This window comes from Lottia gigantea, assembly GCF_000327385.1.
Source record: "Lottia gigantea unplaced genomic scaffold LOTGIsca_1, whole genome shotgun sequence".
Taxonomy (NCBI): Eukaryota; Metazoa; Mollusca; class Gastropoda; family Lottiidae; genus Lottia; species Lottia gigantea.
The window spans coordinates 7,036,865-7,051,826 of NW_008706746.1; the positions used below are offsets into that span (position 1 = coordinate 7,036,865).

General features: G+C 36.0%; 2 protein-coding genes across 2 annotated transcripts; both read left to right on the top strand.

The window, feature by feature from the left end:
- Positions 1–4,253: 4,253 nt before the first annotated feature.
- Positions 4,254–5,165, top strand: LOTGIDRAFT_103006 (hypothetical protein; the record flags this gene model as incomplete). Its single annotated transcript, XM_009045853.1, has 2 exons — positions 4,254–4,582; positions 4,625–5,165. 2 exons carry the CDS (start codon positions 4,254–4,256, stop codon positions 5,163–5,165), a joined length of 870 nt encoding a protein of 289 aa, XP_009044101.1.
- An 8,418-nt stretch (positions 5,166–13,583) lies between these two features.
- Positions 13,584–14,531, top strand: LOTGIDRAFT_103318 (hypothetical protein; the record flags this gene model as incomplete). Its single annotated transcript, XM_009045854.1, has 1 exon — positions 13,584–14,531. One exon carries the CDS (start codon positions 13,584–13,586, stop codon positions 14,529–14,531), a length of 948 nt encoding a protein of 315 aa, XP_009044102.1.
- Between the last annotated feature and the right edge of the window lie 431 nt (positions 14,532–14,962).

Genomic DNA, 14,962 nt, shown 5'->3' on the forward strand with positions numbered 1-14,962 from the left:
AATGCTCAATACATCAATTGTAGAGTGATATAGAAATACCACTGTTAAAATAATGCCCAATTCATCAATTGTAGAGTGATATAGAAATACCACTGTTAAAATAATGCTCAATTCATCAATTGTAGAGTGATATAGAAATACTACTGTTAAAATAGTGCTCAATACATCAATTGTAGAGTGATATAGAAATACCACTGTTAAAATAGTGCTCAATACATCAATTGTAGAGTGATATAGAAATACCACTGTTAAAATAGTACTCAATACATCAATTGTAGAGCTATATAGAAATACCACTGTTAAAATAGTACTCAATACATCAATTGTAGAGTGATATAGAAATACCACTGTTAAAATAGTGCTCAATACATCAATTGTAGAGTGATATAGAAATACTACTGTTAAAATAGTGCTCAATACATCAATTGTAGAGCGATATAGAAATACCACTGTTAAAATAGTGCTCAATACATCAATTGTAGAGTGATATAGAAATATCACTGGTAAAATAGAGCTTAATACATCAATTATAGAGCAATATAGAAATACTACTGTTAAAATAGTAATCAATACATCAATTGTAGAGTGATATAGAAATACCACTGATAAAATAGTACTCAATACATCAATTGTAGAGTGATATAGAAATACCACTGTTAAAATAGTGCTCAATACATCAATTGTAGAGCGATATAGAAATACCACTGTTAAAATAATGCTCAATTCATCAATTGTAGAGTGATATAGAAATACTACTGTTAAAATAGTGCTCAATACATCAATTGTAGAGCGATATAGAAATACCACTGTTAAAATAGTGCTCAATACATCAATTGTAGAGTGATATAGAAATATCACTGGTAAAATAGTGCTTAATACATCAATTATAGAGCAATATAGAAATACTACTGTTAAAATAGTAATCAATACATCAATTGTAGAGTGATATAGAAATACCAGTGTTGAAATACATCAATTATGCCTAGTTCACACCAACTGCGAATGCCGCGCTTTAAATCGGTGAGCAAAGCGCCATCATTTTTTGTTTACTTTTCAAAAAATATCACGATCTCCCAAGTAATGTTACGCTCTGATAAGCTCTGATACGAATTGGTTACACTTTGGGGACGAATTATTTCCCGATTTGATCAGGCCTTGTTATGCTTTAAATCACGCTTTGATAAGCTTTATTAAGCTTTGATGCAGTTATGACGCTTAAAATCACGCTCTGATTCGATTATCAAGCTCTGTTGTGCATTGTCAATCTCTGTTACGCATTGGAAAATTTCGAAATGGCTGATTTCATGCCGCTTTTGATCAAGTGGTGACAGACCGTGAAGACTGGGGTCCCCGCTTTGAATAAAGCTCTGTTAAGCTTTCCTACGCTTTGAGTCAAGCTTTGCTGAACCTTGTTACGCTTTGATACGTTCTCGGCGCTTTAATCAATTCGTGACAGAGCGCCCAAAATTTTTAAACAGTTTTAAATTTTTTGGCGCTCTTGCCGAATATCCAGCTTTGCTCAAAGCTTTCCAATGATCTATTACGACCCTGGCACTTAAGTCGAGCTTTGTTACGCTTTGGTACCGCTTTGTACGCCGCTTTAAAGCGCCATCAAAGCGCCGTTGGTGTGAACTGAGCATTATAGAGCAATATAGAAACAGGTACGGTACACAAAGTTTCAGCAAAGTAGGTCAGTTGTCTGAAGATCGCATAGCATGAAACTCTTAATAAAAACATGATTTTTAAGGTTCTGTTTTAATATTTCTATTCATTAAACTATGCTTTAAATATGTTTCAAAATTACTTGGATTATTACTTCTTTGCTCCTTATTTCCTTGTTAAAATAGTGCTCAATACATCAATTGTAGAGCAATAGGAAATAAGTCAGTTCTCTAAAGATCACACAGTGTGAAACTCTGAATAACAACATGTTTCAGGTTCAGTTTTATTATTAAAGTGTCATTATTACTTATTTGTTGTATTCAAACAGTTCATTGTTAATGTTAGATTTTTATCAAACTTCTATCAATTTCTCTGAATGTATATTTATTTGAGAACTATTGAAATATCCCCTTCATTTACCTCCCTCTCCTTCATTTCATCTAATGACACATGTAAATTGTGTTCTTTGTTTTTAAAAAAGTGTGTTATACCATAATATATTCACTTGTTTTTTGGCATATCTGCTACCTTATGGTTTGAAATAGAGTTCTATATCCTATTGTTTTTAGGGACTGTGTGAGCTATGTATGGAAGGATCAAATTACTAGAATAGTATAATGATTCATGTATTAAAGGGATTGTAAAGAGGCTTTCCAAACTTTTTTAATGTGTATTGGGGACACCGATAGCATCAATTTGCACCAATCCAATTTTCAATCGGACGTCTGTTGTTCCTGCATTTTCACTAAAAGAATCTTAAGTGTGTGATGATTTCATTAATCGCGAAATTTGCTTAGCCACTCAAGGCCCCAGCAATTAGTTAAAGGGCAATTGCAGGAACCACTGACGACTGATTGAACATTGGAATTGTGCAAATTGATGCTATCTATCAGTGTCTTTGATATGCATACAATTTTTAGAAATCCTCTTTACAATCCCTTTAAATTGCCTTCTATCTGTCATGTTGAAATTTCTTGTTTATACAATACAGCATGTGTCATGTGTCCATTGATACATATATATATATATCAATTGATGTATTGAGGCTGAAAATAGGTCAGTTGTCTGAATATGAATTTATAAGAACTGCAGGACTAGGACGCAGGCTGAAAATAGGTCAGTTGTCTGAATATGAATTAACAAGTACTGCAGGACTAGGACGCAGGCTGAAAATAGGTCAGTTGTGTGAATATGAGTTTATAAGTACTGCAGGACTAGGACGCAGGCTGAAAATAGGTCAGTTGTCTGCATATGAATTTATAAGAACTGCAGGACTAGGAAGCAGGCTGAAAATAGGTCAGTTGTCTGCATATGAATTTATAAGAGCTGCAGGACTAAGAAGCAGGCTGAAAATAGGTCAGTTGTCTGCATATGAATTTATAAGAACTGCAGGACTAGGAAGCAGGCTGAAAATAGGTCAGCTGTCTGAATATCACATAGCATTAAATTTGAGTGATTCAAGTTCTGTTTTAGTGTTTATAAATTTTTGAGTTTATTTGTGTTTTTTTCCTGCTTGGATAGTTCATGTCAAAATTTATTATTGGTTTCACCTTTTCTTTCATATTCACATTATGAAGCTGTCATATTTAGTGTTCTGTTATTAATAAGTTACCGTTGGTTGTTTATAATGTGTTGGTTGTTTATAATGTTTATAAAGATTTGTTTGAGCTCTATAATCCTGAGATCAAATTAGGCCACAAACTGTGTGCTGCCTTTTAGCTGCTTTGACCAAAGTGATTGTGGTATTGTAGTTTTAGTTCAAATATAGCTCAAGTTAGTTCACATAGTGAATTTTCACTTGGGATCTTTATCATATCATGATATTTAAAGATGGGTTCCCTTTTTTTCCTTATAAGAACATACCGATATGATTAAGAATACGTGATAATTCACTACAAACACCAATTAATCAAATAGTTTGCTTAATTTGACACTTAAAAAATAAGGAAAGGATTTTAATCATATCATGTTATTTAATACCAAGTTTACCATGAACATCATCAATATCACAATGTTCAAATCATGTGACAAACAAGTGGTAATGTGTCAAATATAAAAAGGCTGCACCCTGAAAACACAAGCATTCATTTTATTTTTATCTGAGGTACAATTCTCGTAACTGAGACTGCCAAGAAATGACTAGTTAAGTTGTAGTAGAGTGACCTCTTGGACTTGGACGATCTTATCAACTATTCACTATGAGTCTGCAGCCGGGTTCAATTTAGATTGAAAAAAATGACTAAAAACTTATCACACTTATTTAAGTTTTGGCTAATCAAGTTAAATTTTGATTGGCATTTCATAAAAATTTGTAGTATCTACATCAATTCTTTTTAATTTTTCAGGAATATTGTCAAAGAACCAAGTTAGATAACTGAGGAAGTAGTTATTGAGATGGAAAGCTAGAAATCTGAACCATGTTATCGGTGGAAGCAGTGAAAGGAATTGTCCTCACTGGACTGTTCCTAATGACCTTCATCATCAGTTTAATTCCAGTCAAACTTGTAAACGCTTGGAAAAAACGGGCATTGGAAAATTCTGCGAATGAAAGGGGGACAACTCTGTCTGATGAACAACATGTGTTACATCCCATGTTTAAACGAGCTATCAGCTTATTGAGTTGTTTTGCAGCAGGTGTATTTTTAGCAACATGTTTTTTAGATTTATTGCCTGGTGTTCGGCGTACAATGGTCCATGTGTTATATCGATTAGATATCTACACTGGATTTCCCATGTCAGAATTTGTCATGGTGTTTGGATTTTTTCTGATATTGATTGTAGAACAGATAGTATTAACTTACAAAGAAGGTAAATTATCTCAATCTCAACAAAATGTAAACGATGTGAACAAGCCCTTATTAAACAATGAAACAGAAGAAGACCTCCAAAGCCAACATTCCTTGACTGGAATACGAGATGAGTCAATTCAAGAGGAGCATCGTGAAGCTGTTTTAATGAGCAGCGATTCTCATTCTCATTCTGGACACAGTTATGACATTCCCCATTCCTCTCTTCGTTCCGTCATCTTATTAATTGCTTTATCTATGCATTCTGTTTTCGAGGGACTTGCAGTTGGACTTCAGAAAACTTCTGGAGACGTTATAGGAATATTCTCAGCTCTTATTCTCCACAAAAGTATCCTTGGATTCAGTTTAGGATTGAATCTAGTCCAGAGTAAACTTTCTCAGGGTGTTGTTATGCGATCTGTGTTAATATTTTCCGTGTCTGCTCCACTCGGTGTTGGGGTTGGTATGGGTATCATAAACTTGTGGGATTCAACTATGTCCAGTTTAGTGCAAGGACTTCTCTCTGGTATCGCCACGGGAACATTTCTATATGTGACGTTCTTTGAAGTTTTGCCCCATGAATTTAATGCTCATCAAGACCGTTTGTTAAAGATTTTGTTTTTAATCCTGGGTTATGGAACAGTGACAGGTATTTTGTTTTTAAGCGGTGATATCAAAAAACCTTTTTGTGCGGTGGAGAACGATTTGAATACATAAACTAGGATTGTTGATTTAATTTGCCAGTCATGTCTGTCTAGAGCTCTAGACTGTCTGACTGTATTTACCAGTCATGTCTGACTAGAGCTCTAGACTGTCTATTTGACTGTATTTACCAGCCATGTCTGACTAGAGCTCTAGTCTGTCTATATGGTTGTATTTAAAAGTCATGTCTGACTAGAGATCTAGTCTGTCTATATGGTTGTATTAAAAAGTCATGTCTGACTAGAGCTCTAGTCTGTCTATATGGTTGTATGCACCAGTCATGTCTGACTAGAGCTCTAGACTGTTTATTTGACTGTATTTACCAGTCATGTCTGACTAGAGCTCTAGACTGTCTATTTGACTGTATTTACCAGTCATGTCTGACTAGAGCTCAAGTCTATCTATATGGTTGTATGCACCAGTCATGTCTGACTAGAGCTCCAGTCTGTCTATTTGACTGTATTTACCAGTCATGTCTGACTAGAGCTCTAGACTGTCTATTTGACTGTATTTACCAGTCATGTCTGACTAGAGCTCTAGACTGTCTTTTTGACTGTATTTACCAGTCATGTCTGACTAGAGCTCTAGACTGTCTATTTGACTGTATTTACCAGTCATGTCTGACTAGAGCTCTGGACTGTCTATTTGACTGTATTTACCTGTCATGTCTGACTAGAGCTCTAGACTGTCTATTTGACTGTATTTACCTGTCATGTCTGACTAGAGCTCTAGACTGTCTATTTGACTGTATTTACCAGTCATGTCTGACTAGAGCTCTAGACTGTCTATTTGACTGTATTTACCTGTCATGTCTGACTAGAGCTCTAGACTGTCTATTTGACTGTATTTACCAGTCATGTCTGACTAGAGCTCTAGTCTGTCTATATGGTTGTAATTAAAAGTCATGTCTGACTAGAGATCTAGTCTGTCTATATGGTTGTATGCACCAGTCATGTCTGACTAGAGCTCCAGTCTGTCTATTTGGCTGTATTTACCAGTCATGTCTGTCTGACTAGAGCCCTAGTCTGTCTATATGGTTGTATTTACCAGTCATGTCTGACTAGAGCCCTAGTCTGTCTATATGGTTGTATTTACCAGTCATGTCTTGAGCAGTAGACTGTTGATTTGTCATGTCTGACAAGAGCTCACGTTAATTTCTAAAATTAAGCAATGATAAAGTGCCATTGAAGATGCCAAATTGAAAATATGCTAATATTGATTACAAATGTCTTGTTCTGGGATATTACCTTTTATAGCCCAGTGTGTCAAATATGTTAATGAATTTATGTATGATTTTTGCTTGGAAGAAACAGCCCTCTGTCTTGATTATCAATACCACAAATCAGACAGCAAATATAATGACATTTTCACAATGTCAAGCTTTTACGAATTTCGTCTTATACCTTGGCTGCAATAGTATAGCCACCTTTTTTGTGTCACAGAAGTTTGTAAATGCAGCGATTTGGTTGGATTGTAAGTTAGCGAATACAGCCAATCAGAATCCTCAACAGAAAATCTGTAAATAATAAGTCTGTTGAGGTCAATGATTGGTTGTAATGCATACAATCAAACCAAATCAGTGCATTACATGATACACTAAAAGTGGCTATTGGAGTCAAGATATTAGATGCAGTTCATAAAAACTTGACATTATAAATTTTATTACAATTGATGTAATGATTGACTAAATATTTCATCATATAAAATTTGAGGAATGTTTTTGCTTCCTTGACCAAATGAAATTGGTGACCTGTAATTTGAAGGGTATGTTTTCATCAATCTGATGATAGCCATAATGTTTGTTATATTATGAATTTATAATAATTGTTGATAGTCTGATAATAAAATATTATCCTACTTTCTCCATGATATTTGTTTTTTTGTCTGACTAGAGCATTAGGTTATTGATTTGGTTGTATTTACCAGTCTTGTCCGACTAGAGCTCTAGACTGTTGATTTGGCTGTATTTACCAATCATGTCCGACAAGAGCTGTAGAATGTTGATTTGGCTGTATTTACCAGTCATGTCTGACTAGAACTCCAAGCTTTGGAGAGTTTTTGGTCTCCAAGGACATTTTTTCTTAGGGCAAAATTTATTCTACTTCCATTGTCAAAATCATATTAAATGTATTTGTTGTCTTACAAGATTAAAAAATATGCATAGGGGGGGACCCCACCCACCATGATTAGTAACCTTCTAATAAAAGGGCAGCTGAGGTACTGGGGCACCCCCCTCCCCCATATTGTATGGTCCATCCAAACAAGAACAAGCTATTTCCATGTCAGGCCCACTATCTGCATTAATGACATGCTGAAAGCTGGTTGATAAAAGGATATAATAAAATTATATGAAATGTATGAATAAAACATACAATGGGTAATAAAAATGAAAGTTATATTGTTAGCTAGGTAAAAATCAATATAATAACATGTAATATAATTATTATGATATATCACCATACACCTTGTACATTAGTATAATTTATACAAAAAATTTATTACAGAAATTAAAGGAACAGATTCGCCATTTTCGGGGTTGAATTATGTAGGCCTAAAGTCTTCAGGTACTAAATGTGTACGAAAATGGTATAATTCTTCAAATGTACCTCAAACTGGCTATATAGATAGATATATATATATATATAAGACAGAGAAAGACACGTCGTCTTTTTAACTCTCAAACTCGATAATTTTTGACACACATGGATTTGAAGGCTCCGATTTCGACGGTGAGCTGTAAAAACTTGAAATTAAGGTATAATTTGTCAAATGGATGGCGAATCTGTCCCTTTAAAGTTTGGAAGAAATGAAGGGGAGAAGTGATTGATGATAAGGACATAATAACCAACAGTGACGTCAGATACATCATTTATCAAATTATACCATATTATAACAGTCACACGTACTATCATGTCAACAGTTCATTCAAAAGAAGTTTTGCCTCCCTAGAAAAATCGTTTGCAGCCCCAACTGTACCCCTATTTCATTTTTAACAAATTCGAAAATATGAATTTTATACGTTATACAGGGATAGTGTCATCTCTATATCTCAATTTCAGCTTTCATAACACTTTTTATAGAACTAAAAATCAACGCCTGGTTCCCACAATACAGCGTGGAATTTAGACTGTCGGCACTTGGGAGGCTTGTGCTTTTTGTTTCTTACACATCTAGAATATCAACCTCGACAGTTGTCCACGCGTCGAAATTTGTTAAAAATAGTTCGTGAGCAGGATTGAAGCTACAGTTTTCAACCGATTCTGATGAAACTTGGTGTGATCATTGGAATTGAAAAGATCTCGGACAAGTTCTAACTTGACGCATTTTCGATAAACGGTTTTTGAGTTATTGCCCTTGACTTTGTTAAAACGCTTCGAAATTTGTTAAAAATTGTTCGTGAGCAGGATTGAAGCTACAGTTTTCATCCGATTCTGATGAAACTTGGTGTGATCATTGGAATTCATCAGATCTCGCACTAGTTCTAACTTGACGCATTTTCGATGAACGGTATTTTGAGTTATTGCCCTTGACTTTGTTAAAACGCGTCGAAATTTGTTAAAAATAGTTCGTGAGCAGGATTGAAGCTACAGTTCTCAACCGATTCTGATGAATTGATAAGATCTCGGACAAGTTCTAACTTGACGCATTTTCGATGAAAGGTTTTTGGTTTATTGTCCTTGACTTATGAAAAACGTGTCAAAATTTTTTTGTGAGCACAATAGACGCTACAGTTTTCAACCGATTTTGATGAAACTTGGTGTGATTATTGGAATTGATAAAATCTCGGACAAGTTCTAACTTGAGATATTTTTGATGAACTTTGTTTGAGTTATTGCCCTTGACTTTGTAAACACGCGTCAAAAGTTGTTTTTTGCGCTTGATTAGAGCTGTGTGATTTAATTGTTTGTTGTATTTGGGTTATTGATATTGATTTTAAAAAAATTTTTGTGGAATTACTCAGCATAAATAACTGGCATATATGTAATTGAATTCAAACTGATAAAATTTCTTCAATATGAGAAAATTCGTACTTTAGTCACTGAAGACTGTTTTATCATTTCTGACAGCTGCCAGTGGGCGTATGTTACCTTGCCTCGCAAGCTATTTTTTAACATGAAATTCACCGATCTGAGAAGGAAAAGGCACAGATGTTCAGCTCATTATTAATTGATGCTTATCAGGGGTGTATCGAGGATTTGTAATGGGGGAAGGAGGGTCGTGATCATAATGTAAAGGACCTTTTCACAAGAGGATCGAGGCAAAAAAAAAATGGGGCGAATTGTCAACAGCGAGGCACCTTTGGTTGGAATCCGTCTGAAACTATGTCAAATTCTGATACCTTTATAGAACTGTAAAGGGACCCAATGTCATAAAGGGCTATATCTTACAGTCAGTAGCGAGTTGGATTGTCGTCTGCTAGGCGATTAGGTGCCGTAGGTTCGAATTCTCCTCAAGGCAAGAAAAATTCTGATGCCTGTGCTTCGAGAGCCGGCCCGTTGTCGGCTTTCACCCCCTAATACTTTTCAGTCATCGTCATGTGATTTAATCTCTGGTTTACGATCACCAAAAATTATAGTTCAACTAAATCACAGATATCACTTGATATAGAAATGGGATTTGCATTTTATCATCAAATTGCTGACTTCCCATACGGATATTAAACCGGACACATGACTTCCTTAATATAGAATAGCCTAGTGATATCCTTAGTACAGATAAGCTGGCTACACCTTAAATTTTATGTGTATCGTGGACACTGATGGCATCAATTAGACGTCTGTGGTTTCTGCAATTCCACTACAGTCAGGTGTGATGACGTCACTAATTGCGAAAGGCTTTATGTGATAAAGCATATTTTGCGATTAGTGGCGTTTTTTGTGGAATTGCAGGAACCACAGATGTTTGAGTGAAAATTGGATTAGTGCAAATTGGTGTCATCAGTGTTCCTGATACACATAAAAAATTTAAGAAAACCTGTATACAACATCTTTAAGGGATACCCAATCTTATCCCTTTAACACAGAAATACGCCTCGTTACCAAGACGAGTTGGGTTCATCACAACTCAATTATAACCTTGAGTCAAGATAATGTAACATTGTGTAACAAGACATAGTCTCTGACGTCCAGACTATACATGACAAAGATAGAAGATGTGCATAGAAAAGGAGGAACTGGATGATAGAGGCTAAACAAGACACCAGAGTTTCAATTGATATAAATCAATGACCTCCTGACCTCTTTTCACTGGACATTTTGATTTGAAAAGAGATAATCAAAACAAAATCAAAGGATGAAAAATCTTGTTTTCTCTCTGGAAATCCTAAAAAGTAAAAATTTGTTAAAAAATAATCCAAAAAATATCTATCTATGTATTATTTTAAGGCTCATTATCATGATGTTGAATACTGGAGCCATTTGAACTTTTATACAGAGAATAATAATATGTCTTTAATTAATAAAGTGTATACTGAAAGATGAGATTTGACACAGATAGAATTGATTAAGGTAACATTTGGTATTAAAAGTAATAACACGTTAACAAATGATACAAAAGTAAATACAGCTATGGGTTTGGGAAAATGCTTTACAGAGGTTCAAGTCTACTATGGGCTAAATGATTTCTGAGATTTTTATTCTATTAAATTTTGGTCCACGCAAGAAAGTAGTCCTTGGTCACTCCTAAGGAAATTTTGCTGATCTTTTTGTTTTCAAAATAATGAGAAATCGGTACGTGATCCAGAATCTCTACACGGCATTGATCCAAAAAAAGGGGGGGGGGGGGATTACTCTTTCTCTGGTGGTTCAAAAGCGTGTGTTTTTCAATTGGGCACAGGAAACGTTTTGAATAACCCCTTTTTCGTAATTTATCAAAAACAAGTCCATATGTGGAAATTCCTCTTAATTTGACGTGGCAACTTTTCTGTCGAGATTTTCTAGTTAAAAAACCTCAATAGTTTTTACAGGGTATAAAAAGACAGTGGTGGCGACAGCCTCCCGAAACTGGGGGTACAAATAGGGGGCAGACCGACTCGATTGGGGACAACTGCATCTGGGCTGAATTCAAAATGCGGCAACTCTGTTGAGTTGTCATGGAAGCAAGCTTCTCAATGAGCGTCTAAGTGCGTTGTTCAAAGAAAATTTGCGAAAAAATGGATTGATTTGGTGGATTCAAACTCATATTTTGGGCGAAAGCTTATAAAAATCTTATTTGTTAAATGGGGGTGCAAACCATTTCTCTAGGGGGACCCCTCTGTATCCCCACTGGCGCCGCCACTGTATAGAGACAAAATGAATAAATCTTCTAGTTCAAGGCATGTTACAGGTATGAATATATTATTAATTATTTTGATGTATTTTGTTCATTTAGATATAAATTCAGCACAAGCCACGTCGTTTATCAACAAGTTAAACCTGTCCTTCAAAGGTAAGACTTGTATCTCAGTGACTTTTTTTTACCTACCCCGCTACGTCAATGAGTTCGCCACTCCGTCAATGAGTTCGTCACTACGTCAGTGAGTTCGCCACTCCGTCAATGAGTTCGCCACTCCGTCAATGAGTTCGTCACTACGTCAGTGAGTTCGCCACTCCGTCACTGGAGTCCATCAATATGTCGATGCTACCTTACAATTTTATAACTTTTGTTTTTAATAAGTTCTTAAACGAAAAACGACATTTGACAGAGTATTTAAATCAAATCGTCTATAGAACATGTCAAAAACTAAAAAAAAAAAAATTTCGTACAAATTGGGGAATATCTAATTTCCATCAGTAAACGAAAATAAGATACAAGCTAATGACTTCGATTGACGAATGACGGATGAAATGTTTTCCCCTGTCTAGGGCTACCTCATACGTCACTCCGTCAGTGAGTTCGTCACTCCGTCAATGAGTTCGCCACTCCGTCAATGAGTTCGTCACTCCGTCAATGAGTTCGCCACTCCGTCAATGAGTTCGTCACTCCGTCAGTGAGTTCGCCACTTCGTCAATGAGTTCGCCACTCCGTCACTTGGATGATTGACGGACTGACGCAAATGACGGATTAAGCCAATGGCAATGAATGACGGAGCTACCGATTCATTGACGGAGTGACGGATGAATAAGGCGTGTATGTCTAAGGGCTACCTCATACGTCAGTACGTCAATGAGTTCGTCACTCCGTCAATGAGTTCGTCACTACGTCAATGAGTTGGCCACTCCGTCAATGAGTTCGCCACTCCGTCAATGAGTTCGCCACTCCGTCACTTGGATGATTGACAGACTGACGCCAATGACGGATAAAGCCAATGACGGACTGACGGGAATGATGGATCCATTGACACCAATGCCGGAGCGACGCATGAAGAAGCGCCCTACATAGAGCCCTGTAATTTTGTAAGGTAGCATCGACGAATGACGGATGAAATGTTTTCCCCTGTCTAGGGCTACCTCATACGTCACTCCGTCAGTGAGTTCGTCACTCCGTCAATGAGTTCGCCACTCCGTCAATGAGTTTGCCACTCCGTCAATGAGTTCACCACTCCGTCAATGAGTTCGCCACTCCGACAATGAGTTCGCCACTCCGTCACTTGGTTGATTGACGGACTGACGCCAATGACGGAGTGACGGAATCATTGACGGATGAATAAGGTGTGTATAAGCTCTGGATTATGTTATACGTAACTACGTCAATCCGTCACTCGGATGATTGGCAGAATGACGTCAATGACGGATTGAGCCAATAACGCAGTGATGGATGAATTAGCTGTGTATCAGCCCTGGACTACTTCATACGTCATTACGTCAATGAGTTCGCCACTGACGGACTGGCATATTCTTTCGTTTTATTTTAAGAAACGCTAGTATTCATCATTTTGTAAGGTAGCATCGACTTACGTCTTTCTAAAAATTTCGTTTTGATTTCGTTTTGTGATTATAATTCATTAATATTATATTTTTTGTTCGGTAGCATTGACGATTGACGTTATGACGGAATCACTGACGTTAGTGGCGAACTCATTGACGGAGTGACGAACTCACTGACGGAGTGACGGGTGAGGTAGAATTAATTGGGAGGGCCACCCCTACCCCCTCTCTTCCTCCCTCACTCCCTCCCCCCGCCGCCATAATTGTTTACTCAAAACAAATATATTTCTGTATTTGTACTTAATCCAAATTGAGATCATCTTTTAAATTTAAAAATTGATTAATATTTGTGTTTGTTTTTCAGATGAATATCTACAAGAAGCTGTTCATATTCATATCCGTTGGTTTGGTTATTGTACTCTTTATTGTAGAAACGGATATTATACAACAACACGTTACCCAATTACACCGATACTGGTTGCAAATAACTCATTTTTCTAAAGTACCTGTTAACACTTCCAAAACGCACAGTTTTAAATCCTTTAAAAGTATGAAGCAGGATGTTCCAGTGAAATATAAAACAATAGTTATGTTAAATGCTCCTCAATGGTTGACAGGGGAATTAAGATCAAATATTTTTGATAAATGTGAAGTATCGGCATGTCAATTTCATTATAAAGAACCATATAAATATGTGAACGATAGTGATGCGGTTATTATAATTCCATTGGGATACTCTAACAAAAGATTCATCATACGAAACTCGAATAAAGGACAGATTTGGATATTTGCCGTGTGGGAACCTCCAATTCTTTCATATTCAGCAGAATTTAATGAAACAATATCAAAAAGGAAGATAAATTGGACCATGACTTATCGACTGGACTCTGATATTCCCGTACCTTATTGTTTGGTAGAGAAAACTAGTGGGCAGTCAAAAAATTACCCAAAAATTATGGCAGAGAAAACAAAACTGGCAGCACAAGTAGTAAGTCATTGTCCAACACCAAGTTTACGTGAACAATATGTCAAATCATTACAACAATATATAACAGTAATGGTTTATGGGGCATGTGGACACGCGAAGCAAAGGAGTCGAGATAAACATTTGTTTCATAACATTGAAAATTCCTATAAGTTTTATTTGTCTTTTGAAAACTCTTTGTGTCGTGATTATGTAACTGAAAAATTTTTCCAGAGGCAAAAAAGTAATATTGTTCCCATAGTGAGAGGTGACGGTAATTATGAACATTTCTACCCCAAAAATTCTTACATAGATGTCAGAGATTTTAAATCAATTTCTGATTTAGCCAAATACATTCAATATTTAGATAGAAATGACACAGCTTATATGGAATATTTGAAAGCCAAAGAAAATTTCTCTTCTACAAGGGGTATAGGTCGAACCATTGTTAAATCATTTTGCCAAGTTTGTAAGATGCTACATAATCCTGATAAATATAGGAATATTTACTCAAATGTTCAAGATTGGTATAATAATGGAGTTTGCAGACAGGCAACTGATTTAGAAATATAGAAAAAAACATGATACATTTCTATTAAAAATGTGTGGTACTCTATTTATCGTATTATCTCAACCCGGTCACCGGTCAGTCTGTACTTCAGTCATCTTCACAACGGTCAAGATATTACGTCTTCATCTTATACCTCGTGGTTGCTATGGAGGCTGAATTCAAAATGGCAACTCAGTGGGGGTGTCCAAGTCGCAAGTCTCTCATCGAGTGTCTGTTGCATTCTGACACGTATAATATTTTCAAATTTGTTAAAAAAATAGTGTGAAGATACAAATCATTTTGCAACAAGAATTTTTTTATATTAAAAACAGAGAGTACTAATTGTTAATTAAGCAGTTTGTCCTAGTTTTGGTGTTGGGCTTTATAATGGCTCGATATTATTAGTTGAAATCTTAAGAATACATGGGAGACATATTTCTCTACAATTAGGCGT